A 14087-nucleotide genomic window follows, 5' to 3' on the forward strand; every position below is an offset into this window, starting at 1 on the left:
ACCCACCCACACACCCACATCCACCCCCCCTCCACACCCCTAGCCTTGAACCTGAACCAAATGGAACTGGAGAAAACTGCACACATTGCTGAACTCGAAGCTCCCACCCTGTCATTGGTATTATTTTTAACTGAACCCTGAACTGAAGAAGGGAACAGTGCTTGAATTGAAACCGAACTTGTATATTTTTTCAAGCTGTTGAACTAAAATATTCAAATATTCTTGAGACGAAGACAGTCACATGGAGAATTCTATCTTCATCTTTCCATTCTGTGTATTTTGATTTGTCTAAGGCCACATGCTTATGATAGAACTGAGAGAACCTAATCTCTCTAAAGCAGTTGCAGGACAGTTTTCTTACCCCTCCTCTTCCCTTCCATTCCCTTCCGGGCAGGCGCGTGGAAGTCCCCGTGTCTGCCAGCTGTGACCCCTGTGCTCCGCACCTTCCTTCACAGCGCACAGCGCTGCTGCTGCTTGCAGAACGAAGGGAGGCGTGAGCGGGGCCCGTGAGAGGTGTATTTCCTGCCACCCCAGGACAAGGGGCTCCAGCCTGACACCGATTGCTTGGGGGTCTCCAAGCAGAAGCTTCAAGTTCCTGGCTGAGAAATCAAAACGTTCCATCAGCGACAGTGATCCTCAGTATTCTGAGCAGCCCGGCTGGGGGATCTCAGGGGCCAGGTGGCCTTCGTCTCATCAGATCGGGCCAGCAGTTTGTGACCCTCCCTCACAGCAAGAGGGGGGACTCTTGGAGACTTGGGGGCCTCTGGGGAGATATTCATCTTTCCAGAGCTTTATCATTTTTTCCATAACACCATCCTCCCTTTAAGGTGGAAAGTCCCAGCTGCGGCCAAGGACTCTTAGCGTGCTGTGTGTGTGTGTGTGTGTGTGTGTGTGTACTAGGAATTGAACCCAGCGCTTTTGCACTGAGCTACATTTCCAGCCCTTTTTAAAAAATGCTTTATTTTGAAGCAGAATCTCCCTAAGTTGTGAAGTTGCCCCGGCTGGCCTTGAACTTGTGATCCTCCTGCCTCAACCTCACAGAGTGCTGGGATGATAGGTGTGAGCCACCCAGCTTCTCTTAATGTACTTTTGTTCTGTGCCCCGCCCCAAGCTCTGGCAGCAGGATGCAGGGCAAAGACTCCTCCCCTTTTATGCTACTCTGTTTGGGCTTGCTGTACTGACAAATGGTGCCATATAAATACAGGTGAACCTTTAACACCATGGGACCAGACATCCCTGTGCAGCCTTGGCGGGGAGCTAAACCTCTCTGTGCTACTGTTTCTCCATCTGCAAACTAGCATGGTGATCATATACCAGTTTTGAAGATGTAGTAACTTAACTCTGAACAGTACTTTATACATAGTAGAAGTGATGGAACTGCCTGCTGTTATTCTTACATGACCTTGGGTTTGGGCAATTCGTTGCCTTTATTCCTCAGTGTCTCCAACCCTGCAGTTGAGACGGAGGTTCCTGCCTGCCTCATGACAACACATCTTATTTGAACAGACTCACCTTTCTTGCTGTGTGGCCTTGGACCAGTTGCTCAGGTCCTCAGGCTCAGAATGCTCACCTAGCAAATGATACTTATTAATTAGAAGCCAACTGGGACAAGGAAGTGAGAAGTGCAGAGCCAGCCTGTAGCATGCAGCTCGACACTAACACATAGAAAAAGTTAAAACAGCTACTTCATTTATTTGTTTTTTTGGATGAGAAAGGACTTTTTAAACCCCGATGGGTTGTGTCCCTGGGAGGGGTAATGTGGGTTTCTCACAAGCTTTTCCAGCCATACCTTCTTTCTTTATTTATATACATTTTTTTTTTTTTTTAACTAGAAATCAAACTCATGACCATGAGATTGCCAGGCAGGCGCTGTGCTGCTGAGCTACATCTCTGGCATTCAGCCGTACCTTCTTCATCAACACCTAGCATCACAGAGGCCAGGACTGGAAGGGCCACTCCACAGGCTGGTTAATTAACCTGCTCAACAGGTAGTTACGGGGCACCTGTGCTTGGGGCTAGGGCTAGTGCAGCACTTAGGAGCTTCCCTTCCTCTGGGGGAGACAGATGATGTATTTACATGAACGTAAAATACAAGTTCATATTCAATCCTTGTATTTTGCAGCGGGGAAACTGAGGCCCAGGAGGGATTTTCTAAACAGAGGCTCCCAAGCAGGCAATCACACCCTCGGAATACCTCACCCTTCCCAAACCCTAGTCTCCCCCAAGGCTTAGGATGTGATAGCAGCAGCCAACCTCTACTGAATCTTACCGGACACCAGAGCTGCACTTAGTACTTTTTTTTTTGGTACTGGGAACTGAACTCACGACCTTGCACTTGCCAGGAAGGCGCTTTGCTGCTGAGCTGGCCCTGTACTTAGTACTTTACACAGCTTAAATCATTTCATCCTCACTTCAACTCTGAAGGAGGGAATTGTCAGAAATCTTATTTTGTAAGTGGGGAAGCTAAGGCGCTGGGGGGAGGGTAGCAAGGACTGAACAGAGGTGACCCCCCAAACCTGGTCTCAATTATGTCTTCCACATTCTGAGTGGTCTGGGGTAAATCCTCTTCCTCCTGGCCTCAGTTTCCTCCTCTGAGGGGGACTGGATTGGATTATCTTCAGGGGCTTCCCTGACCATCCTGAATTTCAGCCCCTATCATTTTGTAAGTATTTTATTCATTTATTCGTTGTCTAGTCTGTGGCCCCCTGTCCTGTGGCGAGCTCCAGGGAGCAGCAGCTCATCCCCCCTTCCCCCACACCTCCCGGAGCCTGGCACTGTACCCAGCACTGAGTAGACCCTCAATAAATTCTTGTGGATGAAGAAAGCGGTGACTGTGACCGCCTTCGTTTCTAAAGCCGACTCTGGCCCTTCATCCGGCCTGCATTTTTCCGGGTTTGATATCATTTTTTCCACTCTCCCGTCTGCTGCCGGCTGCCTCTGCCAACTTTCCACAGCTAGCATCCTCCCCCACCCCGACCGCGGCCGGAGACAGCTTGCAGTGGGGGAGACCCTGTGCCCCCTCTTTCCTGGGCTGCTGTTGGGACGGGGGAGTAGGTGTTATCCACGCTCGGCCGGCAGGCCCTGGGTGTGGGGCTGGGGGATGGCGCGCTGGCAGGCTCTCCTTGCGGGGGCGGGGTGGGGTGGGGGGCTGGGACGCGGAGGCCACTGTTTGGCAGGGATCTGTTTAGGGGCAGGGGTGTCAGGCGTCAGAAACACGATGGCCCAAACATTTGCATCATGTTCCCTTCTCAAAGGCGGTGACACCCGTCCCTCTCAGCTGCAAACTCCTGACCTACACCCAGTCCTGTCCCAGCCAGGCTGGACACCTTGCTGTCTTTTTCCTTCCTCACAGCCAACAGGAGGTCCCAGGGGGCTACCCTCGCTGGCTGGACGGCCTTGGAGAGCGTGCTCACCTCCCCCGACTGGGTTTCGGTGTTCACATTTGGAAAATGGGTGGAATGGACTAAATTGGGCTCTATCCTGAGGGATTTTTTTTTTTTTTTTCGTTTTTCTCCGGTACCAGGAACTGAACTCACGACCTTGCGCTTGCCAGGCAGGCGCTTTTGCAGCTGAGCTAAATCCCCAGCCCCTTATCCTGAGGGATTAATGGATCGAGTTTCATGGACTTCATGCCTATCAGTTCTTACATTGTCTGCAGAATTGTGTTTGAAAGTTTGTCTCCGTCAGGTGCTATAGGGATTGGTCACATTCTTTTGCTGTTTTTAAAAATTAATTAATTAATTAGTTAATTTTTGAGACAGGGTCTATGTAGTGGAGGCTGGCTTTGAACTCGCTTACGTAGCCCAGGTTGGCCTGGAACTCACGTGGATCCTGCCTCAATCTCCAGAGGGCTGGGACTACAGGTGTGCACCACCATGCCTGTCTTTCTTTTTCTTTCTTTTTTTCTTTCTTTCTTTCTTTCTTTCTTTCTTTCTTTCTTTCTTTCTTTCTTTCTTTCTTTCTGTCCCTCTTTCGTTTTTTCTTTCCTTCTTCCTCTTCTCCTTTTTTTTTTTTAGCACTGGAGATGGAGCCCTGGTTCCGTACATGCTAGATGAGAACTCTGTGGCCTAATTAATTAGAGGTAGGGTCTTGCCAAGTTGTCCAGACCACCTCAGACTCCCAAGTACCCTGTCAGATTCTTAAGGAGGATGAGATTGTGGGTAAGCTGGGCATAGATACTAGGGGAAGAAGCCTGGGTTGGAATCCTGGCAACTTCGCGGAGCACAGTTGTATTAGTCTGGGCCTGAGCCTCTACAGTTTTCTTAATTAATCAAACAGATTAAAGGTAACATTCTCCTCCCAGGTGAAGATTAATTAATAGTTGTGACAGCTTGATACACAAATGCCAGCTATATTACCAGGAGGAGTGCTAAGATTCCTTCCAAACAATATTTTGTGAATCTATACTCCAGAAAATGAATTTAGGACAAAATAGTGGGTTGTCCCAAGCTGCGGTTCGTAGTGATCCTGTGTGTGTCTCAAAGACGGGTCTCCCCGTGGTTGGGAGAGGGCCTGAGGACACAGCTGGCCTGCGATTTTATTGGCTGACCTGGACACACGGCCAGCAGGGTAAACCAGTCTACAGCGGTGTAACGCGAAGACAGGAGGGAGAGTCTGGAGAGCCCAAGGAGTCTGGGCTTTCAGCCTGGACACCCTTCTGGACTGGTTTATTGTGAGGGTTTCTGAGCATAGGTCAGAGGCTAGAGAAAAAGGAGATTTTTATAAAAAGGCACCCACCGCGTTATAAACACCCTACTTCGCATCCGCCTTCAGGCTTGGGCCCATGGTCTGTCCACCACTTCCCCAGCCCGAGTGGTCCTCTGGGCTCTGGCTCTGGGTGATGCTCTCACCATTCAGGCAGCCGGCAGATAGGGCCCGAGGTGTGGCCTGTGCACCACGCAGCTCTTGCTCCTCAGTAACTTCAGCGAAGCTCAGACAGCATCCCAGTGTCCCACCACCTCAGGAAAGGCAGGTGGCTTCAGAGCACGGCCAGGTTGTGGCACGATTTGGAACGGGCTTTGAGTGCCCGGCGGCGAGCGCTGCGGGCCGTCAGGCGAGCCAGGAAGCGACGAGCGCGCTGGCCGAGGCTGGCCCTACGGCGCGGGTCCGAGGGCTCCTCGGCGGCTTGGTCCCGGCGCCGCAGGCGGAGCTGGCGCACCACGCCCTCAAAGAGCTCTGCCACGTTGTGCTGTAAGGCGGCCGACGTCTCGATGAACTTGCAGTCGAACACCACGGCGCACGCGCGGCCCTCTGCAAGGTGTGGTTGGGCAGGCAGGGTGGAGCCAAAACCAGAAAGTGACAGAGGCAAGTTCAGTCTACTGCAAGAAATTTTCCCTGAACCCACCCGTGGTGCAGGCGTCAGGGAAATCAAAGATAAATCATACCGGGTGGGGCCGGGGGAGTTAGTGCACATTCCAGAGTCGGTGCTTCGCACTTGGACGAAGTGCGAAGCAGGCTGAATGCAGGGCAAGAAGCCTAACTTCCCAGGTATTGGAATTACCTGGAGGAGTTTGTTAAAAGTAGATTTTTGGGCTTACCTTCAGGAATTCAGAGTCCTTAGATTTGGGATTGTAGTGAGAAGATTTTAAAACTATAGCTTCATAATTGGGCCATCAGACTCAACTGCCTTGACAACACAGCTGCAGCTCAGAGATAAAATTGACTTAGCCCTATCTGACCAAATGCACAATGGCCTACACAAATATCCTGTCTTACTAGCTTACTTCAAGGATTATTTACCCGGGTCACATTAGATCTTGCTTGCTTGCCTGGGACTCTGACTTGCCTCATGATAAATGACCCCCTCCAATTAAAACCTGCCCCAGACACATGTGCCTGACAACCTATGACTCAATATATTTAACCAATTATAAACTAACCCTTTATCGACTTTGCACTTCCTGCTAACAAAATGTATATTAGTTGCTGTTTTACTTTAAGCCAGTGCTAATGATTTGGACCCAGGTCCCATCAGTCCACCACCATTAATAAAAGTTGCCTTCCAACCTCCCTGCTGCAAAGCATTTTCCATCCGGTTTGCTACAGTTTCTACAATAGGATGAGATCCGGGAACCTGTGTTTGAACAAAATCTGTGGATTCTGTGGCAGCTTTTCCGGATGTCTGTCCACAGAACATTTGGCTTTCCATCCCCAGGAGGCCAGTGGGCTGGGAGGCAGGGCCTGAGTCCGTTCCTGCACGGCTGGTGACCCTGGGAAACTGGCTTTCTCTATCTGGGTCTAGGCTTCCATATTTTGTAGGTTTACTTTATAAGTAGGGCCATTTTAAGCTCTTCATTGGCCCCACCAGAAATATGAAACATTAAAATATTCCCCATCCCACTGTAAATATAATTCATAAATAATTTTAAAAGTTTTGGTTCTTAACTGCCAGATGACACAATTATTTTTTAGACAAAGGTTTATGAATTTGAGTTTCTCATTTTCTCATTTTATTTTGGAGCCACTAACGATATATTTTTATTTTATTTTTTTGTCTTTTTGAGACAGGGTCTTACTATGCAGTTCAGGCTGGCCTTGAGCTCACTTTGTAGCCCAGGCTGGTCTTGAACTCCAAACGATCTTCCTGTCTCAGCCTCCCGAGTGCTGGGATTATAGGCGTGTGCCATCATGCCTGGTTTGGAGCTACTAATGATCTTTTAAAATTCTTAAGTGCAGGTCCTTGAAAAGCTGGTAGGCACTGGGCCTACCATGTCCGGTAGATAAGGTGTCTCTGGTTAAGGGCACGTGGAGACATGGGGGGATTTTTAAGCAGAGAAAGGGCAAGGTCAGCTCTAGCTCAGGAAAACTGCAGCTGGTGAGCAGGGCAGAGAAGCGCAGGGGCTGACCTGGGACAAAGGGAGGATGCCAGCACAGGGCAGAGGTTGTAGGCAAGGAGGGAGGGGTGCGGGCCTAAGGCAGGGGGGCTTGCTGGATGTGACTGCTTGGGGGTGCAGTTCCTAGCTGGCAGTTTCAGCCAATGGGCTTGTAGGATGGCGGTGGGTGGCCACGTCGGAGGAGCAGTGGGGCGGTCAGGTGGGGCGCAGGGCTCACCTTCCACGGAGACTTCGCGGCAGCGTGCCAGGTCTGCCTTATTGCCCACGAGGATAATGGGCACGTGGTCTGCCCGGTGTGCGCGCCGCAGTTGGATGCGGAGCTCTGAAGCACTCTCGAAGCTGCCGCGGTCTGCGATGGAGTACACGATGACATAGGCGCTACCCATCTGCAGGCAGGACTCCCGGCTCCAGCTTGTGTCCTGCGGGAGAGACCCCGGCCCGCTCCTTAGAAGGGGCCTAGGGCCTGGCTGGGAAGGAGGCTGGCTTGATTTAATGGATGGAATAGGTTTGAGGTTATACCCTGTACATGTTTGGGGGAATATATGCTGCCATAATTTTCTGAATCACTTTGGAAAAATCACTCATCCTCTCTGAGCCTCAGTTTCTCTGCTTGAAAAACTGAGCATACATTCCCTTCTTCACAGTGACTTCTGTAAGCTGGCACTGGTAGCAAAGATTTCTGTGGTTCCTTTTCTTGGTAAGGAGGGTTCTGGCTTTGTTTGTTCAGCTCTTTCACCTGGTTTCTGAGGAGGATTTGGCTTTACCACACAGTTTATTAGGCCTTCTGCAACCCAGAATCGAGACCGAAAAGGACAGAGAAGCGTGGACAGAAAGACTGTCTTCAGGGAAGGCCTTTCCCAGGACAGTTTTGAAGAGAGAGGTGAAGGAACAGCTGTGGAATGTACAAGAGGTGATCAAAATATATCGTGAATATTTAAATAAAAATTCTTATAGTAAACGACACATTGTGATTAATCTCCCTCTTATTCTACCAGTCTTGTCACTTCCTGAAGCACTTCTGGAAGACTTCTTTTGTGAGTAACTTTATGAGATGTGATAAAAATATGGTGAATGCTGCTGCCAAATGCCATCCAACAGAAAAGAAGGCTTGTAAAAACATAAGATGTGTGCGTAGCTCATCTACCTTATTCACTGGATCTGGCATGGTGTGACTTCTGGCTTTTCCCAAAGGCAAAATGACCATGAGGGGTGAAGGTTTAGAATGGAGTCAGGATATTGGGTAGCAAAGATGGGGCAACTAATGGTATTCCTTTAAGAGGATGTCCAGAACAGCTTCAGAAAGTGGTAAGACTCAGGGGATAAATGTGCTCAAAGCGAGGGGGAGGATTTTGAGAGGGGTTAGTGGCAATGTGTCTTCTACTGTAATAATGTAACTTAAGAAGAGTGTTTTTCTGATTACATCTTGTAAATTCAGAAGGGGACATGGGTAGGGGGAACTTTGAGAAGTGGTCTCTTCAAGTTGTTTCACTAGGAAAAGGAAAGATTTGGGGTGATCTTGACATTCCCTTTGGGATGGTGGTCATTTGTCAAGGACAGCACTTGAGATGGGACCATGTGGGTGATAACATTGTGTTTAATAAGACATAATTCCTGCCTGCAAGAAGCTCATGGTCTGCAAAAGAAGCCATGGGAATGGAGGGTAATAATGCACTACAGTCAGCACCAGAGGCAGCTGCGAGTAGGCCGCAGGGGCGGGGTGGGGCAGAGCGGTCAGAAAATCTCAACACACCGAGTTCAGTCAGATCCTGCATGTCTGACATCAGAGTCCCGTCTTGCCCACGGTGGAAAGGAAAAATGCTTAGTCCAGTAAGGCTGCACAGCTGAGCCCTCTCTGGGAACTCCCTTTAACCAGGGAAACTGGTTCAGTTTCCTCATTTTACTGGTAGGAAAAGCAAAGGCCAGAGGAGAGGAGAAAATGTTCTTAAGGCCACACAGCAAGCAGCACACAACTCCTAATTCTGCCTTCTGGTCCACTACCTTTCCTCACTGGTCTGCAGAGTGGGACTCCCACTCAGGTCACTCTTCTTAACTGAAGAAGTTCCAGCTGAACTCTACCCCACAGAATTCTCAACTGCATCCAAACAGTGGACCTTTTCTCGCCAGCCTGTGAGCTCCATGAAGCTGGGGACCTGTCTGTTGGTTCACTGCTGTGTCTCCAGCACCCTGGCCCACAGTAGGTGCCCAGCAAGTATTTCTGAATGCATGCATGAACGAATGAATGGGTGAATGGATGGATGGGTGAAGAAGTGAAACCTGAGCTGAACGTTCAGAAGGTGATGCTCCTGAGGGGAGGGTTCTGGGATTTTGCAGATCTGGGTTTGAATCCTACTTTCTCTCTTGGAACATGGGACACATTACTTAACCTCTTTGAGCTTCAGTTTCTCATCAGTAGAATGGGAATCAGAAGACTCATATTGTAGCTGTTTGACTAAATGTCAGTAATACGCATCCAATGCTTATACATCTGGTGGAAGAGGGGCCTCTATTCATGTCAGCTGCTGTTATAAGAATCATCATCAGGACCTGGGTTTCCTTTTGGGTTTGTTAAAAGGAACGGGCTACTTGGCTCCTTCCTCCTTCATTTTCCTTCTTTGGTCCCATCTGTGGAGCTGCCTGCTATTCTTGTCAGTCATCTCACTGCCCTCTTAAACCCCACCCCCTGGGGGCCTCCCTGAGTGTTAGGGGAGGGGTCTATCCAGAGAGAGATGGGATCCCAGGTGAGCTTTGTTCACCCCTCTTTTTTTTTTTTTGTACTGGAAGTCAAACTCAGGACCTTGCGCTTGTCAGGCAGGTGCCATGCCAGGTGAGTTTTGTATCCTTTTGCTTAGGTGTATTTCCTCAAAGTTCTACAATAACAATTATTACCTACGTAGCATGAGAAAAGAAAACCCAAATAAGAAAAAATCATAAGAGACATGTCCTTGTGTGCTCTGAAAGTGAATAAGGAGGGATGCATTTTGGTTTCCTTTTTCACTAATTACCAAGTTATAACTTAAGAATTGTTACATACTATTCTCTGCCCCTGTGTAGCATTTTTTTATTCTCTGAACTGGGTTCACTTTTGTGGAATTGCATAAGAAATAAAAAAAAAATCAGCTGATGATGGGCTCAGTGGTAGTGTATGCTTAGCATGCAAGAGGTCCTGAGTTTGATCCCTAGCACTGAAAACAGACAAGGAACAACAACAAAATTAGCTGAGGAGGAAGGCAGGAATGACTGACTCATTTGTCAGATGGGAATACTGAAAGTCAGAGCACATAAGTCAATGAAGAAAGGAGGAACTTCTATTTCTTTCTTTCTTTTTTTTTTTTTTTTTGGTACCAGGAATTGAACTCAGGACCTTGTGCTTGCCAGGCAGGTGCTGGGCTGCTGAGCTGTATCTCCAGCACTTTTTTTTTTTTGCTGGGCTGCTGAGCTATATTCCAGCACTTTTTTTTTTTTTTTGGAAAGGGGAAATTTCAACCATAGGCATTTGTGTGCCAAGTCCAGGTTCCTTCTTCTGTACTGTGGGGGGGTGGGGCAGGATGGGGGGTGGGGAGGTCTGTTGTGGGGGAGCATATCCTGGGAGGGGATCAGTGGGATATGATGTTCTTCTGTCTTTGAAAAGGCTATGGGTTAGGGGGAGGGGCTGCTGAGGGAGCCCCTGCCCTGATCCCTGCTCTGTGTGTCCCAAGAGGGGATAGGAGTCTGATATCTGGCTCAGCACTCCTCCCCATCAATCTTGTTTGCAATGCCATACCAGTTTCTCAGCCTCCCAGGTGTCCATGACCACCAGTGTGGTGTCCTCTCCGTCCACCGTGAGGGTCTTCTCGTATACATCTGCAACCAATGCAAGAGGTGGTTCTCAGGGAGAAGGGAAGGACCGGCAGGACCACAGAGTACAAGGGCTCCTTAGCCTTCCTTTCTAGTCAACCCCCGCCCCCCTCAATCCTTGGGGTGCTCACCAGACTCTTTGATGCCTATCTTTCTGGTAGGTCAGTAAGCTCCACGAGGAGCACTCCCTCTTCAACATAGCACTTGGCACATGTTAGGTGCTGGGAAGATTGGTCTGGCTGATTAATGAGTTGGTAGTGAGGTTAAAGTCAGGCTAGGAATTCTCCCCCTCCCGCTGTGTTCTCTGGGATGTCCTTTCCCACTCTACGTGCTCAGTTTGTGATTCAGGCAGGTTATGTGAGCCTCTCCGGGCCTCAGTTTTCCCATCTGTAACACCTATAAGCATATACATGTACACTTTTCATAACTGCTCTCACCTGCAGGAAGATCAAGGCTGGAGGATCTTGGCTGGGTTGTCCCTACCTTCTCTTTGCTTTTAACCATCTTCCCCACTCACCTGGGTGCTCTTGGCCACTCCTGCAGGGGCAAGCCTGCATTTCTTCTGTCTCTGTATCCCATCACCCTGGGCTCTTGGCTGGGTTAGCTCATTGCATTTCTTGGGACCAAAGCAACCCAGGGCCCAGTCTGGAGATATGGGAGTCTCCATCGTGGGAAGATGCTGCAGGTCATCGTGGCTATGATTGGGTATCTGTGGGACTGGGAGGGTCTGAGTGTCTGGGGGACCTGGCACTGGAGGTTTCTGAGCTGTGTAGAGGCCACCATTTTTAACATTGATAGTTTTTAGAACTGCTCTCCTTATGACATGGAAATGAATCATGTACTTCTAGCCATGAGATACTGGCACATTTCTCACTCCAGGGCAGTTCCCTTCCCTAGACTATGGTGCTGCACAACTCTAGGTGAGCATAACTCACCTCATGGGCTGTGTGATAGTGCCCTTCGAGTTGCACAGTGCATGCATGACTTGTACAACTGTTTTTGGCAGCCCCAAGCTCTGGTGCCAGGCCTTTCACACCTTTGGCTGCAGCCCAGCTCATCTCACAGGGACCCTACCTCCTAGCTGTTCATGGAGGTCCCGCTCTTGCCTCCCTGCAAAGAGGCTGGCCAGGCTGGTCTTCCCTACACCAGGGTCTCCAAGCAGCACCACGCGGTAGAGGGCCTCCCAGGAACCTTCAGAGTCGCTGGATTCAGAGGACCAGCTATCCGGAGCAGGCGACGGTTTCCGGGCTGGAGGGTTGAGTGAAGCCGATTGGCCCAGTGGGGGATGCTGGGACTGCATGGGGGCTGCTGTGCACAGGCGGCCAGGCTGGCGGCTCTGGGAGGACAGGGGTAGTGGAGTGCTGGCTCTGCGGCGCAGAGGGGTTTTTGCTTCCTGCTGAGTGTTTAGTGTCATCCTTGGTGGGAAGGGGCTTTGGACTGATCCTCCTTTCCTTTCTTCCTTCCTCCCTCCCTCCCTCCTTCCCTTCCTTCCTTCCTTCCTTCCTTCCTTCCTTCCTTCCTTCCTTCCAAGAAGATGGATGGGCAGTGAGGCAGCTGCTTTGAGCCCCTTCTTCTACAAGCTCCTGGGAGCTGTTGAGAGAGCTTCCTCCAGAGTCCGCTCCTGTTCAGTGGGAGGCACCACAGCTCCTTGTGGTGGGGGTTTGCTGGGTCCGGCTGGAAGGGGTGAGCACAGGCTGTGAACTCATCCGGACATGCACACCCACTTCCCACGCCTGAGGATGGTCCACCCTCCACACGCAGACAGGCAGAGGGGCAGCCTCAAGGGAAAGAGGTCCATGCATGCACCCGCCCAGGTGGCCACTGCCCTCCCCCTCGCAAACAGAACAGGAGACAACTGCTGCCCTGCAGGCAACCGTCTCCCTTCCCTCTTCCCCGCTGGACTATTAACACTTATTTTGGGTTGAGGGGGTACAGGGGAGGGTTGAGTGCGCCCAAGGGGGCTGTTACTTCCCCTGCCCAGTCCCACTAGGTCTCAGAAGGAGGCAGGATAGGTTAGGTTGGTGCCCCATGGGGATTGGGGGCTCGGGGTATCCCTCAGGCTGTAATCCGAGTGCCCTGGTGCCATGGGAACGGCGTGTCCGGCCCGCCCCCTGCGTGAAAAATTCAGGAGCGGCTGGCGCTCCGGCCTCCAGCTGTTGTAGAGGGGCGGGAGCTGCAGGGCAGCCAGGCCCCAGGTTTGGCGACAAGACAGGGTCCTGGCCAGAGACCTGGAGGGGAGCCCACAGGGCCCTGGAACGCATATTCCATTTCTAGAGTTTGGATCCGAACCTTCCCAGCCTGGGGTTCTAGGTGTGAATCCCTCTGGATCGGGAGACAAGGGGCTTTCTTGTCCGGGGCCAGTTGGCCCCCGGCGCCCCAGGTCTGGAGACCCTGGTCTCGGACTCGCCTCGCGCTCCCGGCCCCGCGCGTCGCAGCAGCCGGGTGCAGACGCCGGGCGGACTCCGCTCCAACTCAAGCAAGTTGGCGGCGGGTCGCATGTACCTTACCTTTCGTGGGCAGGGTCCCGGTCCCTCCGCCTCCGCTGCTCGGCGCTCCGGGCTGTACCACCCGGTCTGCGCGCAGCCCCTCAGGCCGGTCCCGCCCCACTGGGTAGCCGGGGGAGGAGCGCGATCCGCCCCGTCACGCCCCGCTGTCGGGGCAGCCCGCGGGTCCCCGCCCCAGGCCTGGGCCGCGCTGAGACCGATCCAAGCGCAGAACCCAGCGGACAGGCGGTCTCCAGTCCTCCCGACGTGGGGGTGTTGGGGTAGGGAACGAGAGACAGGACGATGTAGACTGTGGGTTTCTGGGTCTAAATTCCCCTCTGCGGCGGCGTGGTTCCACTCCATCAACCCGGAAGGCCAAGTTCAGCCCTAAGGAGAGGAGTCCTGGAATCTCTGCATTACTGGGAGAGGGGCTTAGGAATCTGCATTTCAATAAAACAAGTGTCCCAAGTGATCCTGATGCAGCTAGCTCAAAGACCCTACTTTGTGAAAGTTTGCTCTGGCTGGAGGATTAATTTTGGGAAGTGCCGTGGGGGAGGAGAGCAGGGGAAACCTGCACCGAGGGGTTCTGAATACAGCCTCTGGTTTTGGTGTAAGTCGTTCCTTTGCTCTTTCGGCGGAAGATTGGCTGAGCCTGAGACTCAGGTCTCTTTGCCTTTTAGCCTAGAGAGCTGAGGAGGAGAAACGGCCTGGATCTTGATAGAAGAGAGGCTGGCTGGAGGGCCCGGTTGTGTGGCTTTATGTGGGGCCAGGATATGGTTTTGAGTAGGATGCTTCTCTTTAGCTCTTGAGGGATTGGGGTGCGAAGGTGTGTGGGGGCCATGGAGACCAAGCTGTACCTGTGGGTGGGGCTCATGGTCATGACTGAGGGGGTCCAGGTGTCTAGCTTGGAACAACTCCCACAACTCAGTCTCCGGAG

At 51.3% G+C, this 14087-nt stretch overlaps 1 protein-coding gene across 1 annotated transcript; it reads right to left on the reverse strand.

The window, feature by feature from the left end:
* Window positions 1–4608: 4608 nt before the first annotated feature.
* Window positions 4609–13304, reverse strand: Rem1 (RAS (RAD and GEM)-like GTP-binding 1). The gene is made up of 5 exons (XM_005384913.2): window positions 13175–13304; window positions 11742–12341; window positions 10594–10673; window positions 7051–7252; window positions 4609–5250 (listed from the first exon to the last, which is right to left on the reverse strand). Exons 2-5 carry the CDS (start codon window positions 12079–12081, stop codon window positions 4979–4981), a joined length of 894 nt encoding a protein of 297 aa, XP_005384970.1. The 5' UTR covers window positions 12082–12341; window positions 13175–13304; the 3' UTR covers window positions 4609–4978.
* Window positions 13305–14087: the final 783 nt, after the last annotated feature.

Source organism: Chinchilla lanigera, unplaced genomic scaffold (genome assembly GCF_000276665.1).
Source record: "Chinchilla lanigera isolate Chin_1 unplaced genomic scaffold, ChiLan1.0 scaffold00021, whole genome shotgun sequence".
In the NCBI taxonomy this organism is placed as follows: Eukaryota; Metazoa; Chordata; class Mammalia; order Rodentia; family Chinchillidae; genus Chinchilla; species Chinchilla lanigera.

Bases quoted from the DNA above. Each gene is read 5' to 3' on its own strand.
- Rem1 (XM_005384913.2), bottom strand. From the start codon at position 12,081: ATGACACTAAACACTCAGCAGGAAGCAAAAACCCCTCTGCGCCGCAGA. The intron at 10,674-11,741 runs GTAGGGTCCCTG...CATTGGTTGCAG, and splicing joins CCTCCATGAACAGCTAGGAG to ATGTATACGAGAAGACCCTC. The intron at 7,253-10,593 runs GTATGGCATTGC...TCTCTCCCGCAG, and splicing joins CCTGGGAGGCTGAGAAACTG to GACACAAGCTGGAGCCGGGA.